Source organism: Amblyraja radiata, chromosome 9 (assembly GCF_010909765.2).
Source record: "Amblyraja radiata isolate CabotCenter1 chromosome 9, sAmbRad1.1.pri, whole genome shotgun sequence".
Classification (NCBI taxonomy): Eukaryota; Metazoa; Chordata; class Chondrichthyes; order Rajiformes; family Rajidae; genus Amblyraja; species Amblyraja radiata.
In genome coordinates, this window is record NC_045964.1 from 14,679,114 (window position 1) to 14,702,075 (window position 22,962).

The 22,962-nt window shown below is 40.6% G+C and overlaps 1 protein-coding gene across 1 annotated transcript in view; it reads right to left on the reverse strand.

Annotated features, from left to right (window-relative positions):
• ubr1 (ubiquitin protein ligase E3 component n-recognin 1) overlaps nt 1–22,962 on the reverse strand; it is a 142,121-nt gene that overhangs the window by 58,981 nt on the left and 60,178 nt on the right. Inside the window, exons 15-21 of the mRNA XM_033026751.1 lie at nt 20,211–20,403; nt 17,184–17,245; nt 15,330–15,440; nt 13,249–13,314; nt 10,443–10,544; nt 3,785–3,848; nt 2,462–2,586 (exon numbers count right to left, since the gene is read on the reverse strand). Of these exons, the coding sequence (XP_032882642.1) occupies nt 2,462–2,586; nt 3,785–3,848; nt 10,443–10,544; nt 13,249–13,314; nt 15,330–15,440; nt 17,184–17,245; nt 20,211–20,403 (723 nt within the window). The remainder of the gene's footprint in view (nt 1–2,461; nt 2,587–3,784; nt 3,849–10,442; nt 10,545–13,248; nt 13,315–15,329; nt 15,441–17,183; nt 17,246–20,210; nt 20,404–22,962) is intronic.

Here is a 22,962-nt window from a genome sequence, read left to right on the forward strand (position 1 = left end):
TGTTAAAACATTTTGAGCACAAAATTAACATATTTGGATGCTATCCCCCCAAAATGGCCGATTTTGTTTTTGCATGTTTCATCACAATAATCATCAACATTACTCACCATCCTCTGCTTCCTTCCATGAAGCCAATTCTCTATCTAGTCAGCTAGGTCTCCCTGGATCCCATGTGATCTAACCTTCCAGAGCAGCGTCCCATGTGGAACCTTATCAAATGCCTTGCAGAAATCCATATAAGCAGCGTCTATAACTTTGCCCTCATCAACCTTTTTGATTACTTCTTCATGAACTCAATAATATTCGTAAGACATGTATAAAAAACATGCTGATTATCCCAAATCAGCCTCTGTCTATCCAAATACATATATAACCTATCCCCCAGAATCTTCTCCAGTACCTTGCCTACCACAGACGTTAGGCACACTGGTCTATAGTTCCCAGGCTTTTCCTTGGAAGTCCTTCGTAGATCAAATGCCTTAGGATGTTCAGTACCTTCTCGACCATAATGCGGACTGTCCCCAGGATATCTCCAGTAACTGTCCCAAGTTCCCCAGTCTTAATGAATTTTGCCATAGTAAAAATAAAGGAGAAATACTCATTGAAGACCTTGCCCATCTCTTGCGAACGCACACAGAATTCACCGCTTTGGTTTATGATGGACCCTATTCTCTCTCCATATTCCTTCTCTCTCTCCAGCATGCCCTGAACTCTTGTCATCACATTTTTAAAAGCATCCACTTCCCAGATGTTACTCTGCCCATAAACAACCTACTTCAACCTACTTTATTAAGTTCCTGTTTAACACCATCAATGCTGGCCTTGCCCCAATTGAGAATTTTAACATGTGGGCCGTCCTGGCTTTATACGTAGCTATTTTAAGGCCATTAGAACAGTGGTCGTTGGTTCCAAAAGGCTCGACCACTGACATTTCAGTTACTGTCCCTTCTCAATTTCCAAAGAATAAATAAGGCTTTGCCCTCTCCCTTGTAGGGCCCTTTATGTACTGCCTTGTGAAAACGTTCCAGAACACGTTTGATAAATTCCACCCTGTCTAGACAGTTCCAGTCTATATGAGGAAAGTTAAAATCCCCTACTATAGCAACCTTATTCGTCTTGCAGCTGCCTGCAATCTCCTGGTATATTTACTCTTCTAATTCTTGTGGACTCTTTGGGGGCCTATTGTACACTTCCAACAAGGTGATCGTCCCTTTTTTTAGTTCTCAGCTGCACTCCATACAGCTTCACTGGAGAAACTATGCAGTTATAGGAAGGATGTCATTAAGCTGGAAACAGTACAGAGAAGATTTACAAGGATGTTGCCAGGAGTTGAAGTCCTGAGCTATAGGAAGAGGTTGGATAGTCTAGAACTTAATTTTTTTGGAACAGAAGAGGCTCATCCTAAAGAGGTGTATAAAATTGTGAAGGGAATAAAGTATAGAATATTTTACTCAGAACTGGGTAATTAACAACTAGATGAGATAGATTTAAGGTCCTGAGTGAGAAACATTTAATAGGAATCCGAAGGGCAACATTTTTAACACAAAGGATGGTGGGTGTATGGAACAAGCTGCCAGTGGAGATAGTTGACATAACAACATTTATAGTATCAACTTTTAAGAACCAGTTAGACAGGTACATGGCTAGAAAAGTTTGGAGGGATATAGGCCAAACCCAGGCACATGGAACTAGTGCAGCTGGGACATGTTGGCTGGTGTAGGCAAGCTGGGCCTGTTTCCACACTGTAACACTCCAAATTTGAAAGACATTTGGACGTACATGGATAGGAAAAGTTTGTAGGGATATGGGCAAAGACGGGCAGGTGGAACTGGCGTTGATGGAGCACCTCAGTCGCATGGACAAGTTGGGCCAACTTTTGTCCTGTATGACTCTATGACTATGAATTGAAAACAGCTTGAATTTCTACTTGCTCCTCAAATGTACCTGTGGGCTGGTCACATTAGCACATCCAACATTGCATGCAAGAAGGAAAAACACTCGCCATAACTAGTAATTAGCCAACAGAAATTTGGTATTTTACTCAAGTATATAATCTTTACATTACAATAGCAATTCAATTGCTTTGAGTTATTGTGGAGCATTGCAGACTGGCAAAAAGCCAACATAAATGCAGGTACTTCCCTATTCCCTATTTCAAACTCGAAACATAAAGAAACACTTTTGATGCCAGAAGATGGACACAAAATGCTGGAGTAACTTAGCGGGACAGGCATCATCTTTGGATAGAACAAATAGGTGACGTTTCGGATCAATACTGTTCTTCAAACCCGTCGAGATCCTTCTTCCGAAGAAAGGTCTCGACCAGAAACATCACCCATTCCATCTATCCAGAGATGCTGCCTGTCCCGCTGAGTTACTCCAGCATTTTGTGCCTATCTTCGGTGGAAACCAGCATCTGCAGTTCCTTCCTACACAGTTAACGTCAGGATGGAATACTCACATTCTCAGGTAATAATTTTGCCAGTTCACTGTGAGGCATTGGTTCAATGCACAGTAAATGGATCACCTCTCTCAAAGTGACATCATCTTTCATCACCTGGCCTACTCCAGGTACGTACCTCTCCCCTGCAAAGAAACAAATGCAAATTCATTATCCTGTGATGCAATTAAAACCAATTTGCCTGCACAGGAAAGGATGAGAAGATACAAAGTCAAATCATACTGCAAACTTGAAAGACTGCCATTAAAGTGCTACACAAATTTTGTGACCTGTACAAAATATTCCCACAGGCTGAGATTCACCATCCCTGGTGGATTAATTAAGGGTAAAACTCTTCAAGATGGAATATTATCTGGGAAAAGGGGAGGTCTTTGGAAGAATAGAAAACAGAATGTTGTTCAGAGAGACTGCAGGATGCTGATGAACAGAGAGCTCTTGGTATTTTCATACAGGAAACAAATCCAAACCACAACTTCTAGTTACCTGCAAGCAATTAAGGCAAATAAAATATTAACCCACTGGGGCTGGACAGACATAAGATATTTAGGGAAGTCTATTTGCAAACACACAGAGCTTTCATAAGACTACACCTGGAGTTCAATTTTCAACTCCTTATTTAAAGATGTAATATCTGCACTGTAAACAGTTCACAAAATATTCACCAAGGTGAAATTAAAGGGATTGCCTTATGAGGAATGATTGAGTAGGTTGGGCCTGTATTATTCGTTGGAAGAGTAAGAGGCTTCTTCGTGAAGATTCCTAAGGGCACCAAGAGGGTTAATACTGAAGGAATCTTTCCCTCATAAGGGGTGCAACATCCAACTGGACTAGTAAGAGGGTCATTCATTTTAGCCAGAGACGAACAGCGAACCTTTGGAATTGGGGTTCTAAAAGCGATGATGTGGCTGAATAGTACATATTCAAAGCTAGCAAATCCTTTGAAGTCAAAGGTTATTGAAAGTAGGCAATGCCACAAGATCTCATTGAAAAAATGAGAACCAAGGAGACATTTGGCCTTCTCCAGCTATTTATGATCTAAAGCACTAGCATAGGGCTGTTGGCATGCCACAATCTCCTGCTCCTATTTCTTACATTCTAACGTAATGTTCAGCTTTACAGTCTACTACTGATCGTTTTTCATGAGATATATTTAATCAAGTTGCTACACTGTAAGCATCAACATGAGCCAAAATTGCAAGCATTATCAACTTTATTCAGATTTAAGCAATAAACTATTTGTGCAGCAGCTTGCACCTCACTGATTTGGATTTAGTTAGAACTTTAATGGCACTTTTACACATGGGTATATAAATTAAGTCTTACCAACAACCATAATAATGAGGTGTAGTAACTCCTCTATTAAAACATTGGTTTGCTGGATTACATCCTGCAATATATAAAAGGCAATCAAAAACTCATTAAATTGGCAAACAATTTTAAATTAAAGCCATTTACATTTTTTTAAATATCTATATTTTTGCCCAAGTAACTAGCATGCAAAAATTGAGATTTAATACAAAAGAAATAAAAGCAATGTCTCATTTAAATTAACTGCTTCCATGAAACGGAACATGTTGCCCACTTATTTGTTTTAGTTGAATACTCTCTGCTTGTGCTCTTCTGCCTCCACTCTGCTTCATACTATGCACAAGGGAAGGTGGTTACTGCAGGTGAATCCTCCCAGCCCCAAAGCATCACCGTAGGAGTTTTAAGGCAGTGTCGTTGGTCCAAACATTATCAGCTGCTTCAGGCATGAGATGTTCCAGCTCCTATTCCACTGTTCAGTACCATTCACACTTCCTCACTTCCTCAGACAATGTAACACAATGTAACTGTGCTTTTATGGTGCATGACTACTACATTATCCAAGCTAGAGATGATAAATAGTAAGTAACATTGCTGCCACACTAACACCACGTACCAACCACTTCCAACAGTACAATCAGACTCCTTCCTTTTGACACTCAATGGTGTTATTATTCTCAAATTCCCACCCGACAGTCGCCACGCACTGGAACTTAACTAAACTGAATCAATTCGTGGCTGAGAGCGAGTCAAGGTTTGCTTTCTCCCAAGTGTCTCATATATGTTATGTCTCCATCACAGCCAGTCATACCTGAAATTTCATCCATAAATCTCAGTGCTATTCACCTCTTTGAGGTCCTCTCTACCAGCATTTACAGCAGATGAGGAAAACATGCCCCGCATGCCAAAGAAAGAAGTATTGTATGGGGAAAAGAGAACCACCAAAATTAACTAAATGAAACAAAAATATGTAAGAAAATAGTGGTAAAAGGTGATAAATCATCAGAAGCAGCTTTAGGAAACATCAGATACAGGTTTTGGGACTAGGTAGCATCTCAGTTGAGTGTCAAAGCACAATACAAGTGACAAGTAACAATTACACCACAAAATCGAAAATTAGCCAGTTATATCCTGTTCACAAAAATATGGGCAAATCCAATCCTAGTAATTACTACTAATAATATTCTACTCTTAGTCAGCAGCAGAATGATGGCAGGTGTCATCGACATGAACTATCAAGCAATATTACTCTTTCAAAACCGGCTCAGCGATGCCCATTTAGGTAATCAAAACCTTGCTTCAAACATCTGAACTGCAGAAGTGAAGTGAGAGCCACTGGTTAGTGACACCAAGGCAGCAATTTACCAAGTATGACAGTAGGAAGCTCTGGCATAACTGAAGTCAAAGGCCGCCGAATGACCACTCCACTGACTGAAGTTGTACCTTGGAAAATGACTGCAGTCTTTGGAAGGCAATCACCCCAACCTCAGGACATCACTGCAAGAAAACTACCTTGATTCACCAATACTCTTCCTTCCACCATAATGTCAGAAGTGGGAATGTTTATTGATGATTGCACTATGTTCAATTCCATTTGCAATTCCTCAGCAAATGAAGGGGCCATTGCCTGCATGTAGTGAAACTCAGAAAACCCTTTTGGTATGGGCTGATGTAACTTTCACACCATGAAGTGCCTGGTGATGCCATCTCCAACAAGAGTCTAATTAGGGCACGTCTCCAATGACTCTTACAAATTTCTACAGATGTAGAAAGCATCCCTTCACAATGCATGGCAACTTAGTTTGGCCATTGCTCTGCCTCAGACCACAAGAAATTGCAGAGAACGGTGGATGCAACCCACTCCATCACACAGACCAGCCTCCCCCCCCCTCCTCCCACCACTCCATCCTCGCCTCCATCTGCAATTCATGCTGCCTTGGGAAAGCAGCCAACCTAACCAAGGACTACTAATATCTCATTCATTCCCTCTTCTCCCTCTCCCATCAGGCAGAAGATACAAAAGCTTAAAAGCATATAATACCAGATTCAAAAACAGCTTCTTCCCTGTTATTAGACGACAGAATGGATCTCTTATAAGCCAAGGATGTATTCCTGATCTCCTAACCTACCTAGTTGTGACTTTGTACTTTTTCTATCTGTATTTTCTTTGTAGTTGTAAGTCATGGAATGATAGTGTGGAAACAGACCCTTTGGCCCAACTTGCCCACACCAGCCAACATGTCCCAGCGACACTAGTCCCACCTGCCTGCGCTTGGTCCATATTCCTCCAAACTTGTCCTATCCATGTACCTGTCTAACTGTTTCTTAAACGTTGGGATAGTCCCAGCCTCAACTACCTCCTCTGGCAGCTTGTTCCACACACCCACCACCCTTTGTGTGAAAAAGTTACCCCTCAGATTCCTATTAAATCTTTTCCCCTTCACCTTCAACCTATGTCCTCTGGTCCTCGATTCCCCTACTCTGGGCAAGAGATTCTGTGCATCTACCTGATCTATTCCTCTCATGATTTTACACACTTCTATAAGATCACCCCTCATCCTCCTGCTGTCCAAGGAATAGAGACCCAGCCTACTCAACCTCTCCCTATAGCTCACACCCTCTAATCCTGGCAACATCCTCGTAAATCTTTTCTGAACCCTTTCAAGCTTGGCAATATCTTTCCCATATCATGGTGCCCAGAACTGAACACAATACTCTAAATGCGGTCTCACCAACATCTTATACAACTGCACCATGACCTCCCAACTTCTATACTCAATACTCTGACTGATGAAGGCCAAAGTGCCAAAAACCTTTGACCACCTTTTCTACCTGCGACTTGACCTTCAAAGCAAGCGATGTCTGCGAAAGGCACGCAGCATCGTCAAGGACTGCTCTCACCCCAGCCACAGTCTGTTTACCCTCCTACCATCCCGGAGGCGCTACAGGTCTCTCCGTTGCCGGACCAGCAGGTCCAGGAACAGCTTCTTCCCTGCGGCTGTTACATTACTTAACTCTTCACCTCGGGGATTGCCAGTCACCCCCCCCCCGGACACTCCTTCCCCCAGAAAAATTGCACTACTATGACTGTATGTACGTATATATATTTATTGCTCATTATTCTATGTTCGCTCTTCTGGGGAGATGCTAACTGCATTTTGGTGTCTCTGTACTGTACACTACACAATGACAATAAAGTTTGAATCTGAATCTGAATCTGAAGAAAGCATGCACCTGCACTCCTAGATCCCTCTGCTCTACGACTCTCCCACAGAGGCCTACCATTCACCGTGTAGGTCCTGCCCTTATTAGACGTACCAAAATGCAACACCTCTCACTTCTCTGTATTAAATTCCATCAACCATTCCTCAGCCCTCCTGGCCAATCGATTCAGATTGCAATCTTTCACAACCATCTTCACTATCTGCAAAACCATCCCCTTTTGTATCATCAGCAAACTTGCTAATCGTGCCCTGTATGTTCTCATCCAAATCATTGATGTAGATAACAAACAGTAACGGGCCCAGCACCAAACCCTGAGGCACACCACTAGTCACAGGCCTCCAGTCCGAGAAGCAACTTTCCACTATCACCCTCTGCTTCCTTCCAGGAAGCGAATGTTCTATCCATTCAGCTATCTCTCCTTGGATCCCATGCAATCTAACATTCCAGAGCAGCCTACCATGCGGAACCTTGTCAAATGCTATGATACTATAAGACTATATTCTGCACACTGGTTATTTTGCATTACCTGATGTACTTGTGTGTGGCTTGGTAGTACTCTTGCATGATAAGATAAGACTGGATTGCACACAGCACAAAGTTTTTTACTGTACCTCAGTACACATGAGAATAATAAATCAATACCAATTACTTATCCTCAATATTCAGTAGCATTCACCATCATCAGTTGACCCACCATCAACATCGTGTGGGACCCACCAACCACAAGCTCAACAGGACAAGCCACATAAATACTATGGCTAAAAGAGTAGGTCTGGGGCTGGGTTTCAAATGACAAGCGGCTCTCCACTCAACATCCCAAAACCTTTCCAGCATCTAAAAGGCATTAAGAGTATGATAGAATACCCTCCACTTGCCTGGATGTGTGAACCTCCAATGACTGTCAAGAAATTCAACACTATCCAGGAAAATACACAGATCAGTTGATCAACAACACACTAATATCACACTTTGCAGTGTCTAACTTTTAAAATGCACAGCAATTATTCACCTGAGCTATTCTGAACCCTCCATCAAAATGGAGAAGCAGTAACTTGGGATCACAACCACCTACAGGTTCCCTCTAAGTTTACCAGCATCCTGACACTCTTTCATCATGGTAGTACTTCCAAATCCTACCATGTTTGTGGGAGTGTCATCACCAACAGAGCTGCAATTGTTTAAGAAGGTGGGTCACCATCAACATCTGAAGGCATGGGCAATAAACAGCAGTAATGCCCACATCATGAATATAACAAAAAAAAAATGGAGGAACCATCTTTTGGATGTGATGTTAAATTAAGGTCACATCTACTCTCTCACATAGATGCAGAAAAAGACATGACACTACTTCAAAGCAAGAGCCCCGATGTCCTGGAAAATATTTATCGTTCATGCAACATTACATTTTATATTAAAAACATTTGGTTATTACATTGCTTTTAAGTTAATTTGAAAGCAGCAAATTTCCATTCTGTTTCCAACATCACAACAGTGACTACACTTCAAAAGTACTAAAATAAAAGCATTTCAGGTCAGTGACTATTTTTAATATATTACATTGGCTGCAAAGCAGTTTTGATATCCTGAAAGCGACACAAGAAATGTTGTATAATGCGTGTATCTCCTTCTTTTCCACAAATGGCAATAGAAGCCAAACTATGTGCAATTTAAAACCTGATATTAATTAAACAATGACAGGGTTGTGAGGGTAGTCCACACAAAGCTAACAGGAACTAAATGTTTGCAGATTGCCACAATATTTCCTAACATAGTTTAGTGGTAAACTTAATTTTATGATGCTCCTGTGATATACACTGGAAGACACTGAACATTATTAAAGGCTGTATATAAATACAAGTGGGGGTTCTTGAATGATTCACTGTTGGATTTCCGCATGCTTGGATGAATGCAGCAGTCAACAGCACTCAGTACCAGCCAGTACAATACTATTCCCCACCTCAGCACGACATCCATTACATTCAGCATTCACTTCATCCAATAATGGCACAGAGTGAATGCACTGTGTGGCACCTTTTGCATGTGATACAATAACTCCCAAAGCTTCTTCCACAGCAACATTCAAATCCTTGGCCCTAGGTGTGAAAATTGTAACAGATAGCATTGGGGAAGAAGCGTAACTCTGCAGAGTGCACCTGTTCAAGAAGATTTTTTCAACCCCAACTAGAGACGCCAATTAAGGCAGGGCTTGCTGTTAACGTTCATGTCCCACGAACAATTAAAAATAGAGAGTAAGGAAGCTTGAAGGAGGCCAAGTTCATCATTAATTTTCTCACAAAAGTGGAATATAAACAGTATCAATGACCCTACTATTCAACTTTCTCTTTTTGGACACAACATACATTGTTGGGAAATGCCTGGTTTACGCTCGTCAGAAGTGACTGAAACTATTGTATAGGCAGGGACCCACCTTTCCCTTGTGTAATATCACAACATCCTCGAAGACGAAGCAGCTGTGCATTTCATCATGGACATTGACCAACTCAGTGAAAATCACTGGGTATGATGAACAAAACCCAGTTAGCATGTTTGAACACCATTTATTTTCCTAGCCAGCTGCAGATAAAGTTGTGAAGCTGATGTAAGGTGGCCACAAAAGGATTCAGAACGGTTAAAAGAATAGGAAAAGATATGGTAACCAGGAGCACCATGTGAAAAATCATAAAAGTGCACATTTTGGCAGGAAATATTTTGAAATACTTCTAAATGTTGAGAGATTAGAGAGCTCCGAGATGCAGAGGGAACTGGGTGATGTATCTGTGGGCAATTTGCATAAGGCTAGTACGTAGGCACTGCAAGTAATTAGGAAAACTAACAAAATGTTATTCATAAGGGGAACTGATTACAAATGTAATGGGGTTATACTTCGGCTATATAGGGCAGTACGAGACTAGATACAGAGTACATTAATTTATTTAAGGACGAATGAAAATATGTTGGAAGCAGTTCACAGGTGGTTTACTGGACTAACAGAGTGACAGCATTGTTTTACAAGGCTATCCTCTGGAGTTCACAAGAGTAAAAAAGAACTTGAATGTAACCATATGATCATGATTGGTCTTCACAGTGATGTGCAAAGGATGCTTTATTTATGAGAGAATCTAAAACTAGTAGGTCATTCTTTTTAAAACAGGAGTGATTACTTTAATGTTTTCTCAGTGGCCAATGAGACTGAAACTTGTTTTTGCCCCAGAGCAGTTAAAGCAGAATCTTTGTATATTTTTTAGACAGTGATAGATAAATACCTGACAAGTAAGAGGATGAAAGGATACCAGGAGTCAGTAGGTATGTGGAGTTGAGGTCACAGTCCGATCAGACATTACCTTTTGAACAGCAGAGCTGTGTTGACAATCCAAGTAGCTTACTCCTCCTCCTAATTTATACACATAACATTTGTATCAGCAGTTGATCTTACTTGCATCTTGGATCTTACCTTATTTCGAGCAACTGGAGGCTTAGAGAAGACTTCAAATAATTCGTATCTACTCAGTATAAATATTAGGAACCGATTTGAGTCCATAATAGAGGCTGCAATCTGCAACATGAAGGCATTGTTAACTTTGGTGAAGTGATCAATATCAACAAAGGTGCAGATTGAAGGCAGATTGTAGCTGTCGACACCCATTGTAATATTATCTGGGTCAGTCGTGTAATATAATTTCTCGAACTGGACAAACAAATCCTGCTTAATTTTGACTGTACTAGGAATCCCAACATTTCGAAATAAATCTGTCACATCAGATTCTACCCTATCAAACCAGGTGATATATCCCTTTAGGTGATATACCCAGGTGAAATATCCTTTCAGGAATTATTTAAAGGGGCTGTCCCACTTGGGCGACCTAATTGGCGAGTTTAGAATAGTTTAAAAAAATGACATGTTGAAGACCTCCTTCAACTAAGTAGAAGACCTCCTTCGACTATGTTGAAGACTAGCTACAACTAACTTCGGGAAAATTGGACACCGAATAGTGGAGAGTGAAGACAAACTCCTTCAATCTCCTTCAACCTCCCTTCGACTATGATGAAGACTATCTATGACTACCTTTGACTACCCTCGATTACCTACGACTAACATGCCGACTTAGAATGAGCTACTACGACTAAACCTACTAGTAAAAAAAGTAGCGATTTTTTCCATGGCAACCTTTTTTTTACTCGTGGGCATTTTTTAACTTATTGAAAAAAACGCCGCAACCTAGCTGAGGCCTTGAGTACGCGGAGACCACTCTCAAGCATGAAGGAGAGTTACGAAGATCTCCTACAACCTCGTGTCGACCATGCTGCGAGTATGAGTCGAGGGCAAACTCGCCAGAACTCGCGGAAATATATGGCCCAAGTGGGACAGGCCCTTAACTTTATGCTGCTGTGAAATAAGCAGATCAGCAACACCTCCCATCTCTATCAACGAAGTCAGGTGTTTTAAATTAATTCAGCTCAATAAGAATCGTTCTTCATTCATCGTATATACATTTTTTTTAAAGTCACTTTTGAAGATGCAATTTAGAGGAAAGATGCATAATCAACCATAGTAGCCCAGCCTATACTGTGTCTAAGTTTCACATTATGACCACTCTATAGTTAATGGACTTCTTGAAAGTTTCGCTCAACTGTTGGTGACCTAGCAGTGTATTAGCATTCTTAATTAATTTTGAATGTAAAGTACCTGCACCATTCCTTTTTTCATATTATCTTCCCATGCAAACGCATAAGATACAATGTCTACACTATACATCGTCCCTCCCCACCATTGAGGAACACAACAGTTCTTCCAGGCAAAGCAGAGATTCATTTGTGCTTCTTCCAATGTAGTGCATTGCCTTTGGTGCAATTTAGTTTAGTTTAGAAATGCAGCATGGAAACAGTCCCTCCAGCCAACCAAGTCAGTAACGACCAGCGACCACTTGTACACTTGTTCGATTCTACACACTCGGAATAATTTACCGAGGCCATTCAACCTACAAAGCTACACATCCTCCGAATGTGGGAGGAAGCTGGAGCGCCCAGAGAAAACCCACACAGCCACAGGGAGAATGTACAAACTCCATTCAGACAGCACCCAGAGTTAGGATCGAATCCAGGCCTCTGGCGTATAACTCTACTGCTGCGCCACCTTGCCGCTCTCTGACATGGTCTCTTCTATATTGGAGAAACCAAATACAGATTGGTGACTGTCATGCAGAATATCTCAATGCAGTCAGCAAGGGTGAGCCTGGGCTTCCAGGGTAGAGATGCTGCCTTACAGTGCTAGAGACCCAGATTTGATCTAGACTATGGGTAATGTCTGTACAGAGTTTGTACTTTCTCCCTGCTGGTCAGATTGATTCCCCATCGCATCTAATCTGTGTCTTCATCTTCCTACACTGGTCCAGCTGAGCCCAATGTAATCTCAGGGACAGCATCAGATTTTGCAACTGGCTCTAAGGATCAAACATTCAATTCAACAAATGTCGGACAACTAGCTTTTCCTGTTTGATTCACAAATAGCCAGCTGATGCATGGTCATCAATCCATAAAATTAATTCAGAGTTTAACTCTCCACAGATACAAACTACCCTGCTGATTATTAGCCAGCATTCTCTTTTATTCTTGAATTCCAGAATCTGTTTTGTATATTAGTTTTAAGCAGCTTTTTTCTTTTTTCTGCCCTGCCTTCATTCATCTCTATTTACACCTCTTGCAAACAGATCAACTATCAACAAATATTCATAATTCTCCAAGATGACACCAACACATTTATTACAACAGATTCCCATGGTTTTAACTCTGTCAAAGATTCTCCCGTTCTCTCCACCCCAATATTTCTCGAATACTTAAAACAACTTATCTTGTTTTTTCCGTTCTAGTAAAAGATCACCGTCATAAACTCCACTTCACTCCCACCGGCGCCCCTGATCTCTCCCCATAGGCACTGCAGATCTCCACACATACTCCCAATCACTCCCATGGGTGCTCTTGATCTCTCTCCTCAGGTGCTCCAGGTCTCCCCCCCACAGGTGCTCCAGGTCTCCCCCCCACAGGTGCTCCAGGTCTCCCCCCCACAGGTGCTTCAGGTCTCCCCCCCACAGGTGCTCCAGGTCTCTCCCCATGGGTACTCCTGATCCCTCGTGGGAGGTCAGGATGCTTCTTCAGGCCTTGTTGCTCTCTAAGAGCAACAGTCCTTGTTACCCTATATATATTCTATTCAGTTTTATATTTAGCAAACTCGGATACATTTCTTCATTGAATAAATACTGTACCTGTAACATGATTATGTCCTTGTCAAACATCTCTTCCCTCCATTTTACATTTCGGTAGTAATACACCTGGAAGAGAACGGACTGTCAGTTACACACATTTTTCTCATTAACATTTGAGCACATTTGAACAGCAATGTGATGTACATATCTATTTTACAATGATAATGTAAACCCTAGGGTTCTGAAAGAGGTGGCTTTAATGATTGTGCTAGTCAGGATTGGTTCCAGACGATTGGAAAATTTCCAATATTACCCCATTGTACAAGAAGGGAGCAAAGCAGAATAGTGGTAATTACAGGCCGGTTAGTCTGACTTCAGTAGTTGGTAAGATTTTCTCCATTATAAGAAGTATATTTTATCCATTATAAGGAGTACTCCTTACTTAGAAGTTCATGATAAAATAGGCCAAAGTCAGCATGATTTTGTGAAGGGGAGATTTTACCTGACAATTCAGCAGGTAAATAGCAGGACCGGCAGAGAAGAGTCCGTGGATGTTGTTTACCTAGATTTTCAGAAAGCCTTTGATAAGGTGCCACACGTAAGGCTGCTAAGAAAGATGAGAACCCATGGTATCAAAAGGCAGATACTAGCATGGATAGCAGGTTGGCTGGATGGCAGAAGGCCAAGAGTGGCAATAAAGGGGCTTTTTCTGGTTATCTACCAGTGACTAGCGGAGTACCGCAAGGGTCGGTGCTCTTCACGTTGTATATTAATGATTTGGATAAGGGGTTTGAAGGCTTTGTGGCCAAGTTTGCAGATGATAGGTGGAGTGAATAAGGATGAGTGGGTTAACATATGATGAGTGTTTGACTGCACTTGGCCTGTACTCGCTGGAGTTTGGAAGGTTGAGAGGTACCGAATAGTGAAAGGCTTGGATATAATGGATGTGGAGAGGGTGTTTCCACTAGTGGGAAAGCCTCAGAATTAAAGGACATTCCTATAAGAAGATGAGGAAGAATTCCTTTAGTCAGAGGGTAGTGAATCTGTGGAATTCTTTGCCACAGAAGGCTGTGCAGGCCAAGTTAATGGATATTTTTAAGCCAGAGATAGATAGATTCTTGAATAGTACGGGTGTCAAGGTTTATGGGCAGAAGGCAGGAGATTGGGGTTAGGAGGGAGAGATAGATCAGCCATGATTGAATGTCAGAATAGACTTGATGGGCCAAATGGCCTAATTCTTATGGCCTTATAACCCTTATGGCCTTATAACCAATTGAAATAAAAAATGTTAAACCACAAAACATCTTTACAAGTAATATACTCTGTTTTGTAAAATAAGTTTAGCAACCCCCTATTTTGCTTTAACATTTTGTTAATTCATTTTCAGTTCACACGAGTTTCTTTTTTAAATTCTATCCTTTCTATTTTTGACAGCTCTCAAATGCCAATTTGACTTAAAATAATTCCGGAATCTCTGGCAGTAGGCCCGACTATGGGTGGACATTGGGGATGGGACTAGACTTTGTGCCTTCCCCCATAATGGGAACCATTGTGGGGGGATGTTTTTATGTTAAAGCTATTTATTATTGTTATGTTTGTATTCTTTTTTATGTGCTGCATTGGCAAAAAGAATTTCACTACATCTAGGTGTATGTGACAATAAATCAACCTTTGAACCTTTGAGATCATTAAGGCAACATCCATTCTGTTACCAGATATTTTGAGGGTTGAAATACATTTCAGTTGGAAAAAAAAAACCGGACCACACAGGATTTCTTGAAGATCAGTTTGTTTCAATTTACCATTCCAAATTAAAATTAGAAATAATCCAGTTTGCAAGTGTTAATTTGATTCGGTGGCCTACTTTGTTCTGTTCATTCTTCGGTCTCCAAGGTTTCACACCTGAAAAGTGATCTCCACCCCTCTTGTTCCTGTCTGCCAAGTGATGAGGTTCTATTTTAAAATTCCCCAGAAATATTCCCAAAATTGGAATCAGACTGCAGTGGAATGATGAGCAATGAGTTTACATACACACGGTCGAATTACAATGTCCTTAATTACTGTATTTATCGTTTAAATTGGTCTACCATTTGAAATAGTAAGAATTTTTCAAACATGCATCGACAACACTTGTACAATACCTGATTTACTAAGGAAAATCCATTTCTTCGCCACATATCAGCTGAGACTTGAGCCATCAGCACTAAGCATCGTAATGGGTGGTCCATCAGTTTTTCGATATGAAATTCTGACTGTAAGAATTGGCATAGTAATTGGTTATTATAGCCCAAGAACCTGCTTCAAGATTCTTCTGCTCAGCATGTACAATTTTATTCTATAGCTATTTACTAATGCCAACATGATCAATATCAAGAGTGTACATTTATATTCATCCAATTTCTCCAATGAATGAACACAGGTTCTGACTTAAAAGAGGCATGGAAAACATGAATATATGGTCAAAACATACTGGAAACTTCAAAGTTACAGCAAAAATAACTATTTGTGCAAGCTCAGTAGCTATAGCAAGTGGAATTACAAAGTTAGGGTAGCAAAAACGATTATACAATACACCTTCATTTTAACGGACCCCTTTATAAAGAATACGGATATAGTGGCCGGACTTGCTGAAATCGCCACCAGCTTGCACTCCCACCCCGGCCTGTTACAGCCCCTGTTTCCGATGCCACTTCCACTCCCGAAGTACAACAGGGAGCCCTTCTTCACCAACTACACGGACCAGTTGACACCGATGTTGTTGCAGCTCACGTTGTATCCCCTGGGGACGATTTCTTCGGGCCAGTGTCAACAACAAGATGCACTCGGTCACCGTGGGGTTCCCTCCCCTCCCACCTGCTGCTGCTTCTTCCTGCCAGCTGTTACTTTGTCTGTTACCGTCTCGACCGCCGCCGCCTCCTCTTACTCTTCCTCCCCTCGCTATGTCCACTCTGCCTCTTTCCCCACCTCCACCCTTGTCCTTCTCCCCCGGTGTCACCGACGTACTTCACTTTAGAAACAGCAGCTGGTGGGAGGGGAGGGAGCCCCACGATGACCGTGGTCGTCTGGTTGTTGGCAGTGGCCTGCAGAAAGCACTGGCAGCAGGGGTTACAATGTTAGCCACAACACTAGACGTGTCACCGGACCATGCGGTGGGTTGAGAAGGGCTCGCTGGTGCAGATCAGCGGCATCAACACCTAGTTTTAAGGTGAAATGGCACGTGCTGGAATAACTCAGCAGTCTGAATCAGTCTGAAGAAGGAATTCGACATCACCAATCCATGTTCTCCAGATATGCTGCCTGCCCAGCTGAGTTACTCCAGCACTTTATGTCCTTTTGTATATTAACCATCATCTGCAGTTCTTTGTTTCAACTACATAAATCCCCCCCCCCCCCATGGTCCATTATAATGAGGGTTTACTGTACTTTATACTTTCAGAAGCAGTGTACTTTAAGAAACACGTCCAAAAACAAAGTCTAAATCTGCAATGATGAAATGTAGACATTTTGCAATCGTATAATGTGTGCATCAGAGTGCCAGAGCCCAGGTGTCAGGGGTAATGGGGGGATGGCAGGAGAATGGAGTTACGAGGGAGAGATAGATCAGCCATGATTGAATGGCATAGACTTGATGGGCCGAATGGCCTAATTCTACTATCACTTGTGATTTAATAAAAGGCCAAGAAGTCACCAAAATGATGTAACAAAGCATTTTTTTTTTTTCAGGATCTAAACACTGGCAAAGCCAGCATATATCACCCATCCCTGAACGCAATGGAGAAGCTGGTGATAAGCCTGTAGCTTTAACTTCTGAAGAAGATCTGGTAAAGGGGCTCCCACAATGATGTGGGGGAGTGAGTTCCAGGATTTAGACCCAGCAGCAATGAAGGAAACCAATATATATTTCAAATTCCCCAGTGTCCACTATCATTCAGTTTCCAATATCAGTCGAATATAAATCATGGAATTATAAAAAATGGACATTGTTCTTTACTTACCGATGGCACAAACTCCTCAAGCTTATTAATTGCTCCACTCTTGCTCAGGTGTACATGCAAACCTAAAACACAAAGCAATTTGTAAGAATTCAAAGAGGAATTGTTGTCAACAATAAAACAAGCAAAGCCCCTTTGTACCCAAATACACCAGGTCAGCTGGAATGTTGATTTTACTTTATGACAAAATAATACACAACACCAAACGTGTTGATAAGATATATAGTTTTATTAAGTTATTGAACTAGTTTCCAGAGTACTAGGCAGATGATTCAGGGACAAAAGTTTGAATCTCACAATGGCAGTTTAGAGATTCAGACTGCATAGAGAGGCAGCTGAGAAATTAAAAATACACATAATTAATAACACCTGAAATTAAAATCTATCATCAGTAATATTGTAAGTAAAAAAATCTTTCACCAATGTTTGTTCTGTCTGGCTTGTATGCAATCCCTGACCCAACGTGTCTGCCATCTGAAATAGCCTACCAAACCACCAAGTTGCATTTTATCACCACCCATTTATTTCTCATAAATGATCTCATGAAACCTACAAAATTAGTTCAACAGGGAAGATGCTTCAGACTATGTGGAAGACAATGTAGGACTAAGAAGAGAGACAATTTCTTCATGCAATGCGTTGTGAAACTTTGGAACGTACTAATTTGGAGGGCTTTAGAGGCCCAGTCAGTGAAAGATTGCATTCAAAACTGATATTAATAGATTTCTGCATATTAAAGGAATTAAGGGATGTGGGGATAGCATGGAAAAATTAGGTTTGAGGTAGAAGATTAGCCATGATTCTTGAATGGTAAACTGGGCTTGAGGTGCCGAATGGCTTAACTGCTGCCCCCATCGGTTATGTTTTTACATTCTAATGGGAGAAGGTGCCTAATGGGAGAAGTCACCTTCCTGAGCCACGACAGTCCTTTGTGTTAGACATTGCTGGGTAGGGAGTTGGAAATTTGGACCTAGTGGTGATGAAGGAATCGTGATAAGTTTCCATCTTGGCCAAAATCTTGCAGATGATGGCGTTTCCACTTGCCTGCTAAACTTGTCCTTCTAATCGGTAAAAGTTGTTGGTTTGGGAGGTACCGTCAAAAATGCCATGGCATGTCATTTCGGTACATTTTGTAGATGGTACATATTGCAGCCATCATGTGTTAGTAAATGCTCAGGGGATGATTAAGGGTTGAAAAATAAATGCTGGCCAAGCCAATAATATCCACATCACGAGAATAAGTTAATCAATACCTCTTCCATCAGTGACAACAACTATAATCCTGTAAAAACCCAAATTAACATGAGTTGGGAAAAACATAAGGAAAAGCAAAACCAAGAAACTGGAATACATTTTCCCGTGTTTTAGAGGGCAGTATAAATGCTGTACATCCACCACCACAAATGACTGTAATCCCATTGATTAAACTGCACATTGTAGATTTCCTGGTATTAAGTACTTTAGTTTTCATGAGAGACTCAATGCAGAAACAGGCTATTTGGCCACCGAGTCTGCGCCGACCAGTGATCACCCCATACACTGGCACTATCCTACAATAGAGACAATTTTACCAAAACCAATTAACCTACAAACCTGTATGACATTGGAGTGTGGGAGGAAACTGGTGCACCCGGACAAAACCCAAGCAGGCACAGGGAGAACGTCCAAACTACATACAGACAGCACCTATAGTCAGGATTGAACCCGGGTCTCTGGTGCTGCAAGGCAGCAACTCTACCGTTGCGCCACTGTGCCGTCCGTTAGTACTGAAAGCTGCCATGATTTACTACAAATCATACAGACGAGTACAGAAAACATTACACTGGTATAAAACTGCTTCCAAATCTTGGAAGCAAAGCAAGGTGCTATCCTAATTTGCATCGTAAATATATCTGTGGATTAGGCTGCTGCCTCGTAATTACTTCGAGATACTCTACCTTATTTTAATTTTGTTTATGTAAATTATTTAATAGATTCCAGCTCTCTGTACACTCAAAACACAAAAATGTAGAGGCACTAACTCAGAGGCACTATAACGCATACATTGAAAAAATAACAATTTCCAAAGTGATCTGTACTTCGAGATGCTAGAATTCAATCTTGGTTTCATTTTCAAATCAAGAATGTAATCTTGATTCACAAGCACTGTCCATAAAAATGATATGAGCCATATACAAGGTTCCATGTGTAGTGTCTAGTCTGTGGCAAGTTAGCTAATCTCAGCCATGATATTATGGCATGATAAAACTGGTCCAAATCCTTTGGGAAAAGGAAGAGTAAGGAGAAAGAACATAACTAGGGCACTGCTTTGAAATTCATCAAGAACAAAGTTAACATTTAGTGAGCCATCTTGGGAAGATATCACTACGAATCAGCTTTACATAGCTATTTTCAGAAATCAATGGAGGCAATGTTCACTATTTCATTATATAACGGAGCCTCTCCAACTCCATTTCCTAAGTGCAACTATCCATTAGGATAAAATATTCTTAATTCTAATAGAAGGCAGTACATTTGATGTCTGACACTCAACTGTATTAGCCTATACCCTAATCTGTTCCATTGCATTTCCCTGTTTTATTTTCAGGAAAAGGATCAGGTACATGGCCATAAATTAGTTGAACAGACTGGAAATAATCAGAAAAGCAAAAAGGAAGTTTTAATATATGAAAAATGTTCACCCATGGAATGCGACAATAGCATTATGTGTTATCATGTTGCTGCATTTAACGAGTGGCCAATAATTAAAATACCACAATAGATCTTTTGTTAAATTGATTACACAATCAATTAAAGTAATATCAATTGTTTAATTATATAATAAGGGAACATAGAGTAACATGGTGGTTTGCCTCAACTAATCAGGGCCTGGGTTCATGGTTTCTGTTGTTAAGACACAAAGTGTTCTTTCTTCCATGTTAGATTGTCCCCCTCATTCTGCCATATCACAATATTATCTAAGGTACTCAAACTTGCTCCCCTCAAGTAATTCCTATTATGTAGCCAGTGAGGCAATATCCTTAAACCAACCTGCAAGGAGCCTGGATAGGGGAAGGTGAATACTGACAGACTCTCGAGATACCAAATAGCGTTTCAAGCTGATGGAGTGACCACACATAGTCAGAGTGTTGTATTGCTTCCTTGCATTGCGTTGACTGCACTCATTGTTACACTGGGATAAAACACGGTGGCACTCCTTGTAGGCTCGAAGAAGAACTTGCTCCTGCACGTATACATAAGAAATAATATAAATAGGAGAAGGAGTACGCCTTCCGGCTCATTATAGTCTGCTCCGCTACTTCATATAACTTATCTCAACTCTGCTTTCCCATCCTAATCTCATATTTTGATTCCCTTTCAGTAATATCCAAAACATTTACTTTGGAATGAAACATTTTCAAGGGAATAAAACAAATTATTGAAGAACCAATTGTTTAAAGTATGAGTGTCAAGGAGAGTCACCAGGCAATAGCTGCGTCTTTGCAGTCCAGCTGTAAATGATCATTCCAAGAAAGACTTCACTAGGAGAAAGCTGCATTTTTAACTTGCACAGTTCATCCAATTAAGTATTATTTTACAGTATAAAATTTGCCTATAATTTGGGCACTGAACGTCTCCGCGAAGCAATCTGCTCAAGACTGGATCATCTGCTTCAGTGTCATTGGGTGGGGAATAAATATTGGAGAGAAAATTGGGATTAGAGCCCAGCTCAGAAGTAGTCTCCAAAACTCTGAACACCTCCCTCATCCTTCCCTGAATCCTTGCCTTTGCATCATTGAAAAACTTTGAAATTACATCTGTGGGTCCGTGTTGAAATTACAAAACTTTAAAAAGAGCACTGTCCCCAAGACAAGTCCCTGGTAATTACCACGGTAATGCTCCCTTGTTAGTGTTTTGTCACTATGAAATGTTATGTACTGCATTTAGTCCATTGAGTAATTTTTGTGTTGCAGTTTCCATTGTCCCTTTCAACCCACGGGCTTCATGTAAGATATTTAGCAGTGAGAGATCCCATGCAGCCCAACTCATCTAAAGCAGCTTTCACACTCCACTTACTCCTCTGTTTTCAGCATACTAACAAAACCCTCTATTTCTATCTACTTCATGTGCTTATTAGCTTCCCTTTAAAAACATTAATTCAATTTGGCTTAACCACTTCCAAACGGTAATACATTTCACATTATTACCATTCTCCAGATAAAAACGTTGCTTAAGATTTTCCTGTCTGATTGCTTGGTGACTTATTGATTTACTTTTCCCTGTAAACCAGAAAAAAGCCCAATCTATCAAAACACCGAGTTTACACCTTCAACCATCACTTTTTAAAAGCAAAATAAATCAGCCTTGAAGTCTCTTCTTTTAAACAAGGACCAGCCTTTCATATTTGGTTCCATTCTTATGCATTTTTGTTGCATTTTTCCCATGCCTCAACTTTGTTGTAATAGGGCACAAGAACAGTATTCAAAATATGTCTATATATGATCAAATGCCAGTTTAGTAAAGCTTTGGTGGCTTTCAATTACATTCCGTTTTCAAAGTGTCTGTCTTATAATTGTTGCAACCTCATTGGTTACATCACAACTTTTGGTGATTAGGTGTTTGCAATCCTGACCCCTTAGTTCTTCCATCCCGTTTAGACTATCTTGAAGCACTGCAGGTTTTCATTTACATATCTGTTCGCAAGCTCATACATTTTTTTCAGTCCTCCTCAGTAAGCCTTCCAATTTAATTTTCATCTGACCATATATTAAAATAAATGAGGACCAGCCATCCAAGCATAATTCTTGAGGACCAGTCATCCACAATGATCTACAATTTGATCTATCTTTCAGCTTTTGCAATTTGTGAGCTTTCCTGTTACTATTCCACCGACTCCATGTACTGAATCCTTGAGGCTCTGATTCAACATCAATGTGAAAATACCTGCTCCAGAGGGCAACAGTAGTGATTTAACAACAACTTGTTTAAAGTAATTACAGATGGGCAATAAATCCATGCAATATAAAATGAATTTTTAAAAACAAACCTGCTATTTAGTACTTTGTCAAGCTCCTTCTTAAAGACCATCAACTGCACCCTCATTAACATCATTTCAAAAATCGTCAGTCAAATCTTATCTTTAACAAATGTCTGCTCACTTTTATTTATTAGGCTCTACACTTTCCAAATGCCAATTAACCTTACATCAGAGTTATTCTCTCTGAAAGTTTCCTCACAACAAATAAGGTTCACCTGTGCCTTGTCTTTAAAAAAAAAATGGTGAAACATTGGCAATACTCCAGGACCATTCTCATTTCCAAGGAAGTCCATTTACAGACCATTTGCAATTTCTGCCTTTACTTCCCAAAGCAACAGGATCCATCCCAATCAGACCAAATTACTTTGCACATTGAGAAAGAGTATGCTATCCAAAGAAACCATTGCCTCCTCTAGTTACAATAACAAGAGTGGACAAATGGCAAGTTCTCATTTCAGACCTAAGCTATGCCCTCCATTTCTAAAGAAATATCAACTTTTGGTTCATAGCCTGGCCTACCTTTCTGTTCCTTCCCCTTTATGTTATGTGCTTATAAATTACTATTACTTTTCCTCCCATGCCAGATGATGAGCCAAAAAAAATCCTATGCGAGTAGGCATTTTATATTTATATACTGTACATTAAAAACAAGAGGGTAACCAGAGAAAGGATAGGGCCAATCAAGCACGCAAAGAAGAATTTATACTTGGGGCTGGAGGGAATGGTCAAAGTACTAAGCGAGTGCTTCACATCAGTATTCACCAA